Source organism: Aquarana catesbeiana, linkage group LG01 (assembly GCF_042186555.1).
Source record: "Aquarana catesbeiana isolate 2022-GZ linkage group LG01, ASM4218655v1, whole genome shotgun sequence".
NCBI classification, from domain to species: Eukaryota; Metazoa; Chordata; class Amphibia; order Anura; family Ranidae; genus Aquarana; species Aquarana catesbeiana.
This window is the reverse complement of record NC_133324.1, coordinates 304,814,636-304,831,447: the sequence shown is the minus strand read 5'-3', so window position 1 is coordinate 304,831,447 and position 16,812 is coordinate 304,814,636. Positions and strand designations below refer to the sequence as shown.

Here is a 16,812-nt window from a genome sequence, read left to right as displayed (position 1 = left end):
ATTTTACCACTGATCAGATAGAAGAGGCGATTTGCTAATTTCTTAGTGGTAAAACACCGGGACCTGATGGCCTACCTGGTGAATGGTACAGAATGTATGCCTCATTAATTGCACCAAACTGTTAAAAGTCTTCTCTGAAAGTAAAAAACAGATGTCCTTACCCCCTTCAATGTATCAGGCACACATAGTCCTCATCCCTAAGCCCGGCAAGGACATATCCCTCTGTACTTCTTATAGGCCGATCTCTCTACTAAACTATGACCTCAAGATCTTGACAAAAATATTAGTGACCAGACTGCGGACAATTCTACCATCCCTGATTAATGTAGACCAGACTGGTTTCATGCCAGGGAAATCAACAGATATAAATTTACGTAGAGTGTTTACCCATCTTCGTCTACCTCCCACTGAGTCCTCTACAAGGGTAAGGGTGACACTGGACATTGAAAAGGCGTTCGATTCAGTGGCATGGCCTTTTATGTCCACGGTCCCAGAAGTTATGGGTTTTGGAGAAGTATTCCGCAGATAGATTGATATTTTATATAAAGACCTGACTGCGCAGATTAAGCTTGGTGGTGCTCTGTCGGCGCCCTTTTCTGTTGGAAGAGGTATGAGGCAAGGTTGTTCACTGTCACCAGCCCTTTTTGCCTTGGTGATGGAGCCACTTGCCTCGGCCCTCAGACAGGCAGACGGGGTTAGGGGCATACAGGTGGGATCCATACATGAGCATATACATGCTTTATATGCGGATGATCTTATCCTTTTCTTGAGTGACCCTGCCCAATCCCTTTGGGAGACGTTGACCATTCTTTCCAATTTCACTAGCTGTTCGGGGCTCAAAGTAAACTGGGATAAATCCCAAATCTTGCCGATAGATAAGGCCGCAAAGGATGTAGCAGATCGCAACCTTACCCTTACTATGGACAGACAAAATTAAATATCTAGGTATTCACATCTCCACATCTACCTCTGACTATTATACGCTTAACTTAGAACCACTGGTATAAAGGATGAGAAAGAGACTGAAGGCATGGGCACATCTCCCCCTCTCTTTAATCGGGAGGATCAATTTATTGAAGATGAAGCTTCTACCTGCCTTTCTCTATGCTCTCAGATATGCACCTGTCTGGATCCCCAAAAAGGTATTTCGCCTGATAAACACTATTTTATTATCTTTTCTCTGGGGATCTGGTCAGCCGAGATTTAAGCTGACGGTGCTGCAGAGACCTTGGGGAGAGGGAGGCTTGGCTTGTCCTGACCTTCACTCTTATTTCGTGGCAGCTATGTTATCCCATGCCCACAACTGGCTGGTCTCTGAGTCCAATGCAGCAGTGGTCATGGAAGCAGTACGTTTGGGGTCTTATGAGCCGCTACGGAACCTACTTTACCGGGGCTCTAGAGCTCCCTTCCCTCTTACATCAGCAATGAGAGCGGTCATACGGGCGTGGTCAGTGGCAAATTCACTACGCCCCATACCTTCTGGACATATTTCCCCCTATAGCTCTCTTTGGTTTAACCCGCAGTTGCCAGAATTTGGGTCCATTCCCAACCCTGAGGTATGGGCATGCAAGGGCTTCAAATATATAAATCAAATTTGTCTTAAGGGCAAAATACAGACTTTTGACAGGTTGAAACAACAATATAATTTACCTAACTCACACCTGTTTAGATTCCTGCAGCTTAGGCATGCTTTCAACACTCAGTTTGAAAATGCTCCCGTGGCCTTTTACACCTTGAATCTGGAGACTCTGCTCAGAGATGAAGCTCTATCTAAACCCTTATCCTCCATATATAAGGCACTACTCCCTAACGTCCACATGGGACTAGAAAACCTTAAGGCAAAGTGGGAGGTAGATTTCCCTACATTAGACACAGAAGATTGGGAAGAAATGTAGGAATACCCCTTTTCACAGCTAGTATCAGCCAGAGATAGATTGGTGCAATTTAAAATAGTACATAAGGTATATTACATGCCCGAGCGCTTACATAGAATCTATCCATCTATTTTTGCCTCTTGCTGGAGGTGTAACTCAGTCTCAGTGGATTTCACTCATATTTTTTGGAATTTGTCCTCAGATTGCAATTTTTTTTGGGTTGAGGTAACAAAATTTATTTTGACTGTCACCACCATTCCTGTGGCTCCAAGCCGGGCAATCAGAACCCTGCTAGGATTATTACTTTACTATGCCCGTAAATCTATAGTACTCAGATAGAAGGCCTCATCTGCACCTTCAATAAATTTCTGGAAGAAGTTAGTGAATGCGGCTCTAGTACAAAGCTACTTACCTGTCACGTGGCTGTGGAAAAAAAATTCCACAAAATATGGGATATTTGGACGGAATCCCTGTCCACTAATGCAGATTCGATCGAAGATTGGTTTCACTCTATTAAGTACCGGGAATGGCTCAAATGGTATCCCTGATCTCATAAAAGTCCCTGGGCTGTTCAGTCGATAGTTTAAGGGGGGGGGGGGATATGAATATGTTATTGTAATGCACAGCTCATGAATGACTGACTAAAGTGGGTATTGCAGCATACACATGGAATTAGAGGATTGCTTTGAATATTCTGCACAGGTGGTTGAGCGTATAATGGTTTAGTTAATAAAAAAAAAAAATATATATATATATATATATATATATATATATATATATATATATATATATATATATATATATATATATATATATATATATATATATATATATATATATATATATATATATATATATATATATATATATATATATATATATATATATATATATATTCTATCTATCTATCTCTATATGTATGGGTTTTTTTTTTTCTTTTTTATTGATGTGTAGTTGTTGATCGAGCCTGGGGTATGCCCAATAGGCTCTGTTTTGTTTTGTATTTACCTTGAAATTACAATAAAAGCAACTTTAAAAAAAAAAAAAAAGCATGTGGTACCCAAATGGCTGGTGTTTTTGCCAAGTTTGATCTGCTTGCGGCAAAGTTTGCAAACTGCAACAGAGCGATCGGCTGCACATGTGCTAAAAAAGGCCAGCTGAGCTGTGTGAAGTGGGCCAGGAGATAACGGCTCCACAATGTGATGGAATAGGTGGCTGATCTCTTCTCTGCCATGATGGTTGCCTCATTGGGGTTGTGCCTCACCCTCACTTTCCTCCTCTGCTTTATCTGGCCCCACAAGTCGCTTCAGTGACCTTATTATCATCATCATCATCATCATCATCCTCATCATCCCCTCCCCCTCCATCATCCCCTCCATCATCCTCATCATCATCCCCTCCATCATCCTTATCATCATTCCCTCCATCATCCTCATCATCATCCCTCCATCATCCTCATCATCATCCCCTCCATCATCCTCATCATCATCCCCTTCATCATCCTCATCATCATCCCCTTTATCATCCTCATCATCATCCCCTTCATCATCCTCATCATCATCCCCTTCATCATCCTCATCATCATCCCCTTCATCATCCTCATCATCATCCCCTTCATCATCCTCATCATCATCCCCTTCATCATCCTCATCATCATCCCCTCCATCATCCTCATCATCATTCCCTCCATCATCCTCATCATCATCCCTCCATCATCCTCATCATCATCCCCTTCATCATCCTCATCATCATCCCCTTCATCATCCTCATCATCATCCCCTTCATCATCCTCATCATCATCCCCTCCATCCTCATCATCATCCCCTCCATCCTCATCATCATTCCCCTCCATCCTCATCATCATTCCCCTCCATCCTCATCATCCCCATCATTCTCATCATCATCATTGCCCTCCATCCTCATCATCCCCATCATTCTCATCATCATTCCCCTCCATCCTCATCATCCCCATCATTCTCATCATCATTCCCCTCCATCCTCATCATCCCCATCATTCTCATCATCATTCCCCTCCATCCTCATCATTCCCCTCCATCCTCATCATTCTCATCATTATTCCCCTCCATCCTCATCATCATCATCATTCTCATCATCATTCCCCTCCATCCTCATCATCATCATTCTCATCATCATTCCCCTCCATCCTCATCATTCCCCTCCATCCTCATCATTCTCATCATCATTCCCCTCCATCCTCATCCTCATCATCATCCCCTCCATCCTCATCATCATCCCCTCCATCCTCATCATCCTCATCATCATCCCCTCCATCCTCATCATCCCCTCCATCCTCATCATCCCCTCCATCCTCATCATCCCCATCATTCTCATTATCATTCCCCTCCATCCTCATCATCATCATTCTCATCATCATTCCCCTCCATCCTCATCATCATCATTCTCATCATCATTCCCCTCCATCCTCATCATCATCATTCTCATCACCATTCCCCTCCATCCTCATCATCACTGGAGCCAACTTGGCAATACTCTGTAGGCTCATGTTCCTATCTTCCTCAACCTCAGAACCAACATCTGAATCAAGTAATGGCTATGCATCTTCAAGGACCAAGTGGCTGATGCTGTGTTTAAATAACTCAGCTGACTCCGCCATGCCTGATGCTGGGGCTATGGCAGGAGTAGCTGTGGACAAGGAGGCAGAATAAGCCTCTCTGGCAGCTGAGGTGGACTGTGCACTAGTCTCTTCTTAGATGATGGAGGATGAGGATGGTTTAGTAAGTCAGTCTACCACCTCCTCTGCATGCTGTAGCTGGGTAGCACGGGCAACATCGCTAAACAGAGGAACTGGTGTCATGCCTGAGAACAGACCACGTCCACCTTTGCCTGTGGACACATGCATTGCTGGCCCCCTCACAGTGCCATGGGAACGTCTGCCGCGCCTTGTTGGCCTCCCAGACATGATGGGGGGGGGGGGGGATTAGTAACAAAATGTAATAGAGATGGGGAAAGGTGTACATGGATGCACTTTAATCAATGAAAAGTGGTGTTTGGTGCACTTTAACTTCAATACTCACTACACAGACACATTCCACTGACACACTACAATATACTGAAGTAAAACTGCACTGACACACTTCAATATACTGCAGTAAACCTGTCCTTACGCACTTCAATATACTGTGGTAAAGGTATACTAACTCGCCTCAAAATACTGCAGTAAATGTGCACCAACGCACTTCAATATACTGCAATAAAAGTGCACTAATGCACTTGACTATACTGAAGTAAATGTGCACTAATGCACGTCACTATACTGCAGTATGCATGCACTAACTTACTGCAAAATACTTTGGTAAATGTGCAGTAACGCACTTCACTATATTGTGTAAACATGCACTAAAATATAGTGCAGTAGGCGTTCACTAACGCACCCCACTATACTGCAGTAAACCTGCACTAACGCACTGCAATACACCGCAGTAAATGTGCACTAATGCACTTCACTTCACTATACTGCAGTAAACGTGCACCAAGGCACTGCAATATACCGGAGTAAATGCAATATACTGCGGTAAACGGGCACTAACGCACTGTAATATTATGCAGTAATCGTGCACTAACACACTTAACTATGCTGCAGTAAATGCGCACTAACACACTTCGGTATACTGCAGTAACCGTGCGCTAACACGATGCAGTTTACTGCAGTAAACGTGCACTAACACACTGCAGTAAATGTGCACTGCAATATACTATGGTAAACGCGCACTGCACTATACTGAACTAACACACCTAACTATACTGCAGTAAATGTGCACTAAAGCACTACAATATACTGCAGTAAAAGTACCCTGATGCACTTCAATATAATGTAGTATCACTGACCTGACACTCTACACTGATGCACTGCAATATACTGCAGTAAACCTGACACAATAAACTGACACTAAAGTAAAAATGAACGGTCGCACTACACTCACACTGTACTATCACTATATTTACACTAAAATTATACTTTACACTCGCAATAGAATCACAATAGCACACTAACTGGCTAGTAGCAATGTACAGAGCCCTGTTTTATCTCTCTCCACACCAATATCACACTGCACATGGCTGCTATGGGAAGGATATTTAACCTCCCTGGCGTTTATTCCCGAGTCTGGCTCGGGGTGGATTTTCACTACCAAAAGCGGTAACCCCGAAACCAGACTCTGGATTGCATCGCAGGATCCATGTAGAGGTTACTTACCTTATCCCCTGGATCCTGCAATGTCGCCCCGCTGTGATCTGTGAGCCGCCGTGTCTCGCTCGATTCACAGTGCCGAGCTCCGTTGCAATGCTCGCACGGAACGCACGGGGATGGAGTTCGGCGCCAAATTCAAAAAGTAAAAAACACAGTATAGATACAGTATACTGTAATCTTACAAATTACAGTACAGTATCAAATAATTACACATCCCCTTTGTCCCTAGTGGTCTGTCCAGTGTCCTGCATGCAGTTTTTATATTATAAATACTATTCTTTCTGCCAGGAAACTGGAGATTGTCCATAGCAACCAAAAAATGTCCGTTTACGTCAAAAGTGCTTTTAGACCAGCTAGAAAACAGTGATAATAAATTAGAATCACTTGCAGAATTGAGCGATAGTGATTCGTGGGGAAATTCTTCACTAAACACTAAAAAGTAATGACAGCGACAATTCTGCAACTGAGCAAATTTCAGTGTTTTTGATTTGATTACATTATTGAATTATTATTTATTATTAATAATAATAATAATAATAATATTATATTTTTTATAGTTATTTATTATATTATAATTTTTGACTTCATTTTTCAAACTTTATCATACCTGGGATGTCTACTAGACTCTTGTTTGGACAGATTTAAGTGAGTTATTCCTAAGAATTACAGGCCTACAATATAAAACGCAAAATTTCCGTGCAAAATAATTGTACCGCTTTCAGCATCAAAAATCTGAAATAATCATACCGCCAGGGAGGTTAATAGTGTGGGGTGGGACTAAGAGCAATGAGCCATGATTAGAGAGCATCATCATGACAGTGTCCAGTCATGGCTCTGACAGTGCTATGTGTCCTGATTGGGCAAAGCTTTCATTGTTTCAGCCAATCAGGGTTTCCAATGCACTGTGTGGCAGTTGAACACCCCAGCAATTTGGATGTTTGTCAAACGGGCGAACAGCCAATGTTCGTCCCTAACTCATGCTTGGGCCGAACCGTTTGCGCAACACTAGTCCCCATCAACTTGGGGAAAAGGGGACCATGCAAGAGCAGAAGCTTTACCACTCCCCTTTACAATGTACCTTTTTCAATGTTAAGGTTAAAAAAAATTGAGGGGTTCCTCTTAAAATCCATGAAAGACCATTTTCTCAGGCATGCAGCAAACACGCATCCAACCCCCCCCCCCCCCCCGCCATTATCCTCCCTCCCCAATGTCAAGCCATGTATATCCAGCATCAATATTGATGAGTATGGACCGACAACTCACCAAAACTTTTAATACAAGAGCATCGGGAAACTTAAATGCCCCAATGACATTACAATCTCAAACTGAAGCTGGTGAGTATCTGCCATTTAGAGGCAGTAGTGATACTGCTGCTAAATTATAGACTTCTGTCTGCATTAACAAGAGTTTCGAACAGGCAGGTGAATTGGCCAAATTTGATAAGTTTGTTTGCTGAACTGCAAATAGGCTGCATTCTAGTCGAACTGATCTTCAGTCTGAACCCAAAGCTCCTCCTTTTTTAATCTTATCGCTATTGAACAGTAATGAAAAAAATATTTTTTATTTTGTTGTTGTTGCATAGGTACAAGTCCCCCGTGGAAATTCCCAGCTACCCAACCATTTTTTAACAAAATCTAGCAAATTTGCATTAAAGAAAAAAAAAAACTGAAAAAATAACAAGTGTTGGGGTTTAGAAGATTTCTTTTTATGTGTGAACCTGCTACAAATTGAAATTTTGTTCAGTTTGTTCATTATTAGTGAACAGAAATGTTTTACAACATAATATCCCTCTTTATTTAAGGCACTTGTGACTTATGGGAAAATTGACATCCTTATCTGTAATGCTGCTGTGAATCCTTTCGTTGGTCCACTTTTTGAAACTACTGAGGAAGTGTGGAAAAAGGTGAGTGACAAGAAAAAGGACTGGGGCTATAATGGTAAAATGAAGGTTAGTTCTTACATATTTTAGTTTGAATGTCTTTCTGGTATCGCATCCAATTGGCCTTCTGACACCCATTTTAATTTTAGAAACTTCTCTAGCTTGGATGTAAAGCTGAACTCCGGACTACTCATTTCGGTGCATATTTAGGAGATATTCACTGTACCTACAAGCAAGCCTTATTAACCACTTTCGGACCGCCGCACACCAATGTACGTCCTCACTTTGAGGACGGATATCATTGTTATGGCAGCAGCTACCTGCCATAACCCTGGTATCGCCGTGTTCGGCCGGTGGTCTGGTACAAGATAAAAGTGGTCTCTGCGACGGATTCACTGCAAGATCACTTATCAGTGGCGGGAGAGGGCCCCCCTCCCGCTGCGATCCGGTGCCCACTGCCGCTTACCGGAGCCATCAGAAGCAACGGAGGAAATCAGATCCTTCCCGTGGCTGTGTATGGGGACGAGTGAGGTGAAGATGGCCCCCGCCCATCTCCATGACAGTGCAGGACAGAAGCGATGTCAAAACGTCACTTCCGCCAATAGCTCTTTTTTTTTTTTTTTTTTTTTTTTTTTATTGCATTTTAGTGTAAATATGAGATCTGAGGTCTTTTTGACCCCAGATCTCATATTTAAGAGGTCCTGTCAAGCTTTTTTTCTATTACAAGGGATGTTTACATTCCTTGTAATAGGAACAAAAATTACACAATTTATTTATATATATATATATATATATATATATATATATATATATATATATATATATATATATATATTTTTTTTTTTTAAATGGTGTAAAAATAAAAAAGGTAAAATAAATAAGGAAGAAAAATTTTAAACGCACCCTGTCCCGCCGAGCTCACAAGCAGAAGCGACGGCATACGCCCACATATGAAAATGGTGTTCAAACCACACATGTGAGCTATCGCTGCAACCAGTAGAGCGAGAGCAATAATTCTAGCCCTAGATCTCCTCTGTAATGCAAAACATGCAACTTGTAGAATTTTTTAAATGTTGCCTATGGAGATTTTTAAGGGTAAAAGTTTGTCGCCATTCCATTAGCGGCACAATTTTGAAGTGTGACATGTTGGGTATCAATTGGGCAAAGCTTTAATTGTTTCAGCCAATCAGGGTTTCCAATGCACTGTGCATTTTTTTTTTTTTTTTCAATGCACAAGTGTATTTTTTCAAAACAAAGTGCGCTTATAAGACCGCTGTGCAAATACGGTGTGACAAAGTATTGCAACAACCGCAATTTTATTCTCTAGGGTGTTAGAAAAAAAAATGTATAATGTGTAATGTATATATGTAATTTTCCTTGTCAAAAGAAGTTTATTGAGTATACAGTGTTATAAAGATACATAAAGTAAGTTTACAAGGATCTATAAAGTAAGCTCATTGTTTTACAGTAGGGTTTATATAGGTAAATATCATGAAATTTCAAATATTAAACATTGGGTACACGTAAACCTAAATTAAAGATATATATCATTTCCTTAGTTACTTTTGTAGGTATTTAAATGATTTATACCTACTATACATATTGTTTACAAGTAGAGTGTATATAGGTCAAATAAATTCTGATAATGAGCTTTAATCGTAAGGTGGAGAAAAGGAAAGAGAAAGAAGAAAAAAGGTTGAAAGGTAGAGGTATGGTCCACAAGGTTGTCCCGCACGTCAGTTTATTATTCTTTTTAGTTCTCTTTGAAGCCTTAGAATGGGTGTCTCTGTAAGTCATTTAATCTGTTACCATGGCAACAGGACAGAGTCATTGAAGTTTGACAGGAACTGTTGTTTTATCCAAGGATGCCAAAGTTTTTCAAATTTTGGAATTTGATTTTGATCGATGGCTACCATCTTAGCATGGGACATTGTATTATTCATTCTGTGAATTGTTTCTGCTAGTACCAATGTAGGAGATTTCCATGCCTTGGCCACTGTTTGTTTTGCAGCCGTTATTAGTTGGATCATAAGTTTGAATTGAGAGAGTGTTAACCATTCCGGTTTTAGATTAAGTAAAGTTAAATATGGATCTGGTTGTATTATTTTTTTAAATATTTTAGATGCAATCACGAAGACTTCCTTCCAGAAGGTTTGGATTACTGGGCACGTCCACCATATGTGCCTATTTCTGGGCATCCTCGAAAACAAAGAGCTGAGGTATTAGGTGAATATTTTGCCACTCTAGCGGGTACAAGGTACCAGCGAGTTAGGACTTTATAATTTGTCTCCAGTGCTAAGATGTTGGGTGAAGATGACTTAGATGTGAGCCATATGTAAGACCAGTCCGTGTCTTCTAAAGTTCGTCCCAGGTCCTCCTCCCACCTCTGAACGTAAGAGGGTCTATTAAGATTTGCTACTCCATATAATTGATTATAAAGTGATGAAATTGTACCTTTAGCAAATGGATCTTTTGTACAGATTGATTCAAAAATGGATAATTGGGATAATGGTGTATCCCCCTTTAGGAATGGTGTATAGAAATTTTTGATTTGGAGATATCTAAATATCTCAGAGTTTGGTAGATCGTATTTTTCTCTAAGCGATGGGAATGAAAGGAATGATTTAGATGCTATGAAGTCATTTAGTGTCTGAATGCCTGATGTTGTCCAAGCTTTAAAAGAATTTGGGTAGATCCATGCCGGATAAAAAGCCGGATTTCTGATAAAAGAAAGGAGAGGATTGTGTGGAGATTGTAACTGATATTTGGTTTTTAGTTTATCCCAGAGAGATAAGAAGTGTTTAGTTATGGGATTATGAATTCTTTAGGATCAAGCCATAATAAATTTGATATTAATAGAGGGTCATTTTCTGAAGCCTCTATAAATACCCATAATGGGATTTCCTGTTTTGCATGGTATTTGGACAGACTGGCCAAATGTGCTGCTCTGTAGTAGTTAGTAAAATTAGGGTATCCCAGGCCTCCTTTATTTTTGGGAAGATGTAGTGTGTGTATAGGTATACGTGGTTTAGAAGAGCCCCATATAAATGAAGTTGCTCTTTTTTGTACTATTCTCAAAAAATAGGAAGGAATTGGAATAGGGAGGACTCTGAATAGATAAAGCAATTTGGGTAGAATAGTCATTTTGATTGCATTAATCTTCCCTATCCAGGATAAAGGAAGTTGCGACCATTGTTTTATTAGATTTGTGATCTGTCTTAATACAGGAGGATAATTGGTTGATAATTGGTTGAGAATAAGTCAGAATGAGATGCTGTTAAATGAATTCCAAGATATGGGATTGATTTTTCTGCCCATGTGAATGGGAGTGCAGCCCTAGCCGGGATCAATTCCATGTTTGTGAGTGAAATATTAAGCACTAGGCATTTCTTAGGATTAATCATAAGGCCGGATAGGGCTGCAAATCCATCAAGAGCTGGTATTAAGTTAGGACCAGAGACCTGTGGTGATGATAGAAAAAGTAATATATCGTCTGCAAATATACATAATTTGTGTGTAATACCTCCTACTTCAATGCCAGTTATAGTTTGGTTTGTTCTGATGTATTGGGCCATGGGTTCGAGTATAAGGGCAAATAATAAGGGAGATAATGGGCAACCCTGTCGGGTACCTCTTTCGATATTAAAGGCTTCAGATTTGTATCCAGCATATTTTATATAGGCTTTGGGTTTATTATATAATGCTTTGATCCATGTTTAAAAGTGGGGTCCAAAACCCCATTTTTGTAATGAATATTGCATATATTGCCAGGATACTGTGTCAAATGCCCTCTTAATATCGAGAGATAGAAAACATAAAGGGATTTTCCGTTTTTTAGCAATATGTGCCAATAACACTGCCCTGCGTATATTATCGCCTGCCTGTCTATTTGGCATGAAGCCTACTTGATCTCTATGTATTAATTTTCCTATAATGCTATTGAGGCGTTTTGCTATTATTTTTGCTAATAATTTAATATCGAGGTTTAACAGAGAGATAGGCCGATAATTCACACAGGAAGTATCATCAGAAAGGGGTTTTGGGATCATACAAACAATTGCCATTAGTGTTTCTTGCCGAAAAGAATGTCCATCTAGAAGTTTGTTAAAAGTTTCAGTGAGAATGGGAGAGAGTATTTCTGAGAATGTTTTATAGTATAAAGCCGAGTAGCCGTCTGGGCCTGGTCTTTTGTTAAGTTTTAGGTCTTTTATGGAGTTAGCAACTTCATCTATAGTTATAGGCTCATCCAAACTGCTTTTTTGATTCTGAGATAACTCAGGTAAGGTTATTTTTGAGAATAAGGATTCAGCCTCTGTAGGATTAAATTCATTGTTTGTCTTGTATAAAGTTGCGAGATGTGAGTGAAATTTATGGACTATTTTAACTGGATTACAAGTGTAAACATTTTTTGATAATTTCAAACGTATTGGTTTGAAAGATTTGTTAGTTGAATTTAATGCCCGAGCCAAATATGTGCCTGGTTTGTTTGTATTCATGTAGAAATTGTGTTTGGAGCGTTTGAGGGATTTATCAACTGACTCAGTGAGAAATAGATCGTATTCCAATCTAGATTTTTCCAGATGAGATTTTGTACTCTGAGATAGATTATCTTGAAATGATATGTAGGCTGCATTAAAATTGAGTTCAGTTTTTTTGCTAGATTTTTGCGTTCCCGTTTAAATAGTGCCATTTGTCTTTGTATTGTACCACGCAAGACAGGCTTATGAGCTTCCCACAGTGTTATTGGGGAGATGTCTGTTGTATTATTAATTGATATGTATTCCTTTAAAGCTTGTTCAATGGCCATCTGATGTAGTGGGTGTTTGAGCATTATGTCCGGTAAGTACCACGTTGGGTCATGCGCTTTTGGTATGGCTGAGGCTATAGTAGTGTATACTGCATTATGGTCAGACCACGGAATCGGAATTATATCTGATGCAATAATTTCTGGTATCATTCCTATTGTTAGAAAAATATGATCTATTCTGGTGAAGGTTTGATGAGGGTGCGAGAAATAAGTGAATTTCTTTTTCATTGGGTTACTTTCTCTCCACGAATCTACCAGATTGTATTTGGAAAGAAGTTGAGAAAAAGGTAATCTAGAGGTTATTTTGGATGGTGTAAAAGGTGATTTATCTAGAAATGGGAGGAGGACCTGGTTCAAATCCCCACACATTATCACTGTTCCTATTTTGTGTGTATTAATCACTTGTAATATATGTGAGAGGAATGGTGTAGGCTGTTTGTTAGGAGCGTAGTAGGAAATCATCGTGATTGCTGAATCCATTATATAACCCATGAGTATCAGGTATCTACCTTCTGGGTCTTTAATTTCTGATGATAAGGTGAATGGTGTGGATCGGTGAAATGCAATTAGAGTTCCCCTTTGCTTGGTACAGGCAGAAGCCGTGTAAATTTGTTGATAAAAAGGAGAAATATATTTTGGAGTAGAATCTTTGGTGAAGTGTGTTTCTTGGAGGCATACTATGTGAGCCTTTTTGTTATGGAAAGTACGGAAGGCTTTGGTCCTTTTTTGAGGGACATTTATTCCCTGAACATTCAGGGAAAGTATATTCAGTGGTGCCATGGCAATAGATCAAATAGTTTTGACTTACTTTTTGTTATGCAGAGCTGACTGCGCAGATCAACCTGTGTGGACTGAAGAGATGAATAGATAGAAAAGAAACCAGTGAATTCTGGAGTAAAGAGTAAACAAAAAACATATGAGATTAGATGATACATTGTATAAATTATTTTTTGCAAGTAATCACAATTTACCAGTGAAAGAGAATAAATATCTCTCTCAGGGGAATAAGTGCCTTCGTCACACTCCCACATAATATGGTTGGGAGAATGAGGAGGGCTAATGGGGGTACACGGATCTTCCGCTTACAGGAGAGAAGTGCTATGTCAAAAGACATCAAAATGATGTTTCATTAATTGGAGTGCAGAATATAGTTTTTGTTGAAATTATTTATTCCAGGGTGATTGTATATGGTTAGTCTTGCCCTAGGCTAAATAATTCAGTTAGAAAGGTACTGGTAATAACTTTGGTATTGATGAAGATAGTTTGAATTATTTTGGGATTTTAACCCTTTTAGAGTAAACAATTACATATTTTATTCATATGTAACTGTTTAGATATGTTAACTCATAAAATTGAGGTTGTATTGCTTCAGATTAGAATAAACAAAAACATAATTCTAGGAACTAGTTAGGTAATAATATATTTGTTTTAAGAAAAGAAAGAAAAAGCTTCCATTACTTCTGGATTATTGAACATATTTGTCCTAAAAAGTAATAAATCTATTGTTATTACCTGATAATATATAACTGAACAAGAATTTCCTTATTTCACTTATATATTCTAAGGCTATATGAATCAGAAGTAATAAGAAATATAACTGGAATGTAACATGATCCCACACAGTGTGTGACTATCATGATGCAGTTACATTCAGTTATAAATACAGTTTTTTTATAGAGAACCATCTCTTAGTATAATAAATGAAGAGATATCAGGAATTAGGATGTCAGTCCATTGAATCTTCTTGGTCCATGGATGATGTGGCATAACGGCCTCTTTTGTGAGAATGATGATTCCCGTTTTGTTCTGAAATTTTCTGGGTGCTGCCTGAAGGTGAAGATGATGCCATTCTTCTGCGTGTGGGAGTGTTGCTGCTTGTAGGTTCTGTCAGATTTAATTTTAAAAGGGTTTGTTGTAGTTCATCTGCTGATCTGCTTCTGTAAATTGTACCTTGGTAGTTAAATCTGACTGAAAAGGGGAAGCCCCATTGATACATAATGTTGTGGCGTTGCAGTTCCATTAGTTGGGGTTTCATGGATCGTCTTTTAGTAATAGTAAGTTGGGATAGGTCAGCAAAAATTTGATAATTGTGTCCTTGAAAATTAAGTTCCTTTTTTTCTCTTGCAGCAATTAGTATTTGTTCTTTCGTTCTGTAATAATGAAATTTTGTGATTATATCACGTGGGGGTCCATCTTTCTTTTTGGCTGTGAGGGCTCTGTGTACTCTGTCCAGTTCTAAACGTTCAATAGGGATATCTGGCTTTAGTTCTTGTAATAGAGCAGTAATAGTAGATTGCAGGTCTGTCACAGTTTCAGGTATTCTCCTTATGCGCAAGTTTGAACGTCTGGCTCTATTTTCGTAATCTTCGAGCTTAGTTTGAAGTATTAAATTCTCTTTTTTTAATTGTTCCAATTCTGTTATATTTTCTTGGGTTGTAATTTCAATTTCATCCATTTTTATTTCTAAGGCTGCGGTGCGGTTTCCCAGCTCTCTTATTTCTTTGGTTAGGCTTTTTGTTATTTGGTCTGAGGTTTGTTTTAAAGCCTTATGAAGCATCTTTTCAAATTGTAATAATATTACTGGGGATGCTGAGGAGGCTTGTGGAGAAGTTTGTGAGAGGATTTGTTCTGTATCTGACTCAAATGGAGAGTCTTGCTGTGACATTTTCTGTCTGTGAGAGCGCCCTGATGCTGTATCTTGTGAGGTGACTGGAGCTGCTTCAGCTGCAGTGAGTGCCTGTGAGCTCTTTGTGAGGTGATTTTTATTTCTGCCACGGTTTCCTCCCAGTACCATATTTCCTGCCCAAACTTTCACAGTTTGTTCCCTGGGGCAAAAAGGTTCAAATGGATACCTTTTGAGCCTGCAGGCTCCGCTTTGTCCTTCTCTTCTCTCCTCAGCGGTGTGGAGCTCTAACAATGAATGTCTGCTCTGCTAGGCTCCGCCTCCTGCCCCCCCCCCCCCCCGTATATATGTAATTTTCTAGCAAAAGAACAGTTTTTAACTTTTAAACAACACATCTAAAAAAGAGGCCCGGTCCATAAGTGGTTAAAGGCTTACCTGTAGGTGCAAGAGAAAAAACTGACTTTACTACCACTTTGAACAAGTTCTGTTGAGTGTGTCACATTAGAGTGACAGAGTGATAGTGTCCTCAGATTCTTGTTGCCAAGTTGCTGAGAACTCTATTGTCTGTTGTATTCTGAAGAGAGAGGGGAGGCGGAAAAGATGAATAGGAGCAGCTAGGGCTGTATGTATACACCTGGAAAAGATCTCCCCTCTTACGGTAATTAGAAAGGGCTGACATGACACCTTAAGTATAACTGATAGGGAGTATTAAAGTGCTATTAAATACAAAACTAGAAATGTTATACTGTATATTGCTTAAAAGTTATTAGATGTGGCGGATGCATTCTTTTTCCTTCATTAGTTTTCTTCTTTTTTTTAAGTTTTTTTCAGTCTGTTTTCACCTGGTGATCTGGCCAGTAACACACCTCCTGTATTAGAGTACCTACACTAGTCTAGACAAAGGAGCAACAGAGACACCTTTTGGACAACAGCATTGATAATCTAGGGGGAGGGTAGAGTTAGATGTAATGACAGATTTAGATGCACTGAACAAATTGAACATAAACTCCAGCTAATGTTTTTTATAAGCAGTTACATCAACTGTGTTCCGTATGGGATAAAGGTTTTACATAAATATATAAAAGCTGATCATTGTAAGCACACCTGCAGTGTTAAATGGTTTGTCTCAAACCTCTAACTGCTACATTTGTAGGGCATCGTGTACTGTTGAAAAACAGATTTTCTGGCTAGATCACCAGGTAAAAGTAGAATCAAGAAAGCCCAAACAAGAAAACGAATGCAGCCATCACATCTAAGAATTGGTAAATTGCAATATAATAAAGGTTTGCTTTTGGGAATAATACCACTTTAAGAGGACTAGCCCCCTTAACAGAAAATACAGGCATTTCTCAATGAGAACTGCTGAAGATTAAAGGAAGGCACACCAAAATTAGAAGGATG

General features: G+C 39.4%; 1 protein-coding gene across 1 annotated transcript in view; it reads left to right on the top strand.

Moving 5' to 3' along the window:
- Positions 1 to 16,812, top strand: part of LOC141143781 (dehydrogenase/reductase SDR family member 4-like) — a 136,773-nt gene that overhangs the window by 64,332 nt on the left and 55,629 nt on the right. The window contains exon 4 of the mRNA XM_073629354.1: positions 7,904 to 8,005. Within this exon, the coding sequence (XP_073485455.1) occupies positions 7,904 to 8,005 (102 nt within the window). The remainder of the gene's footprint in view (positions 1 to 7,903; positions 8,006 to 16,812) is intronic.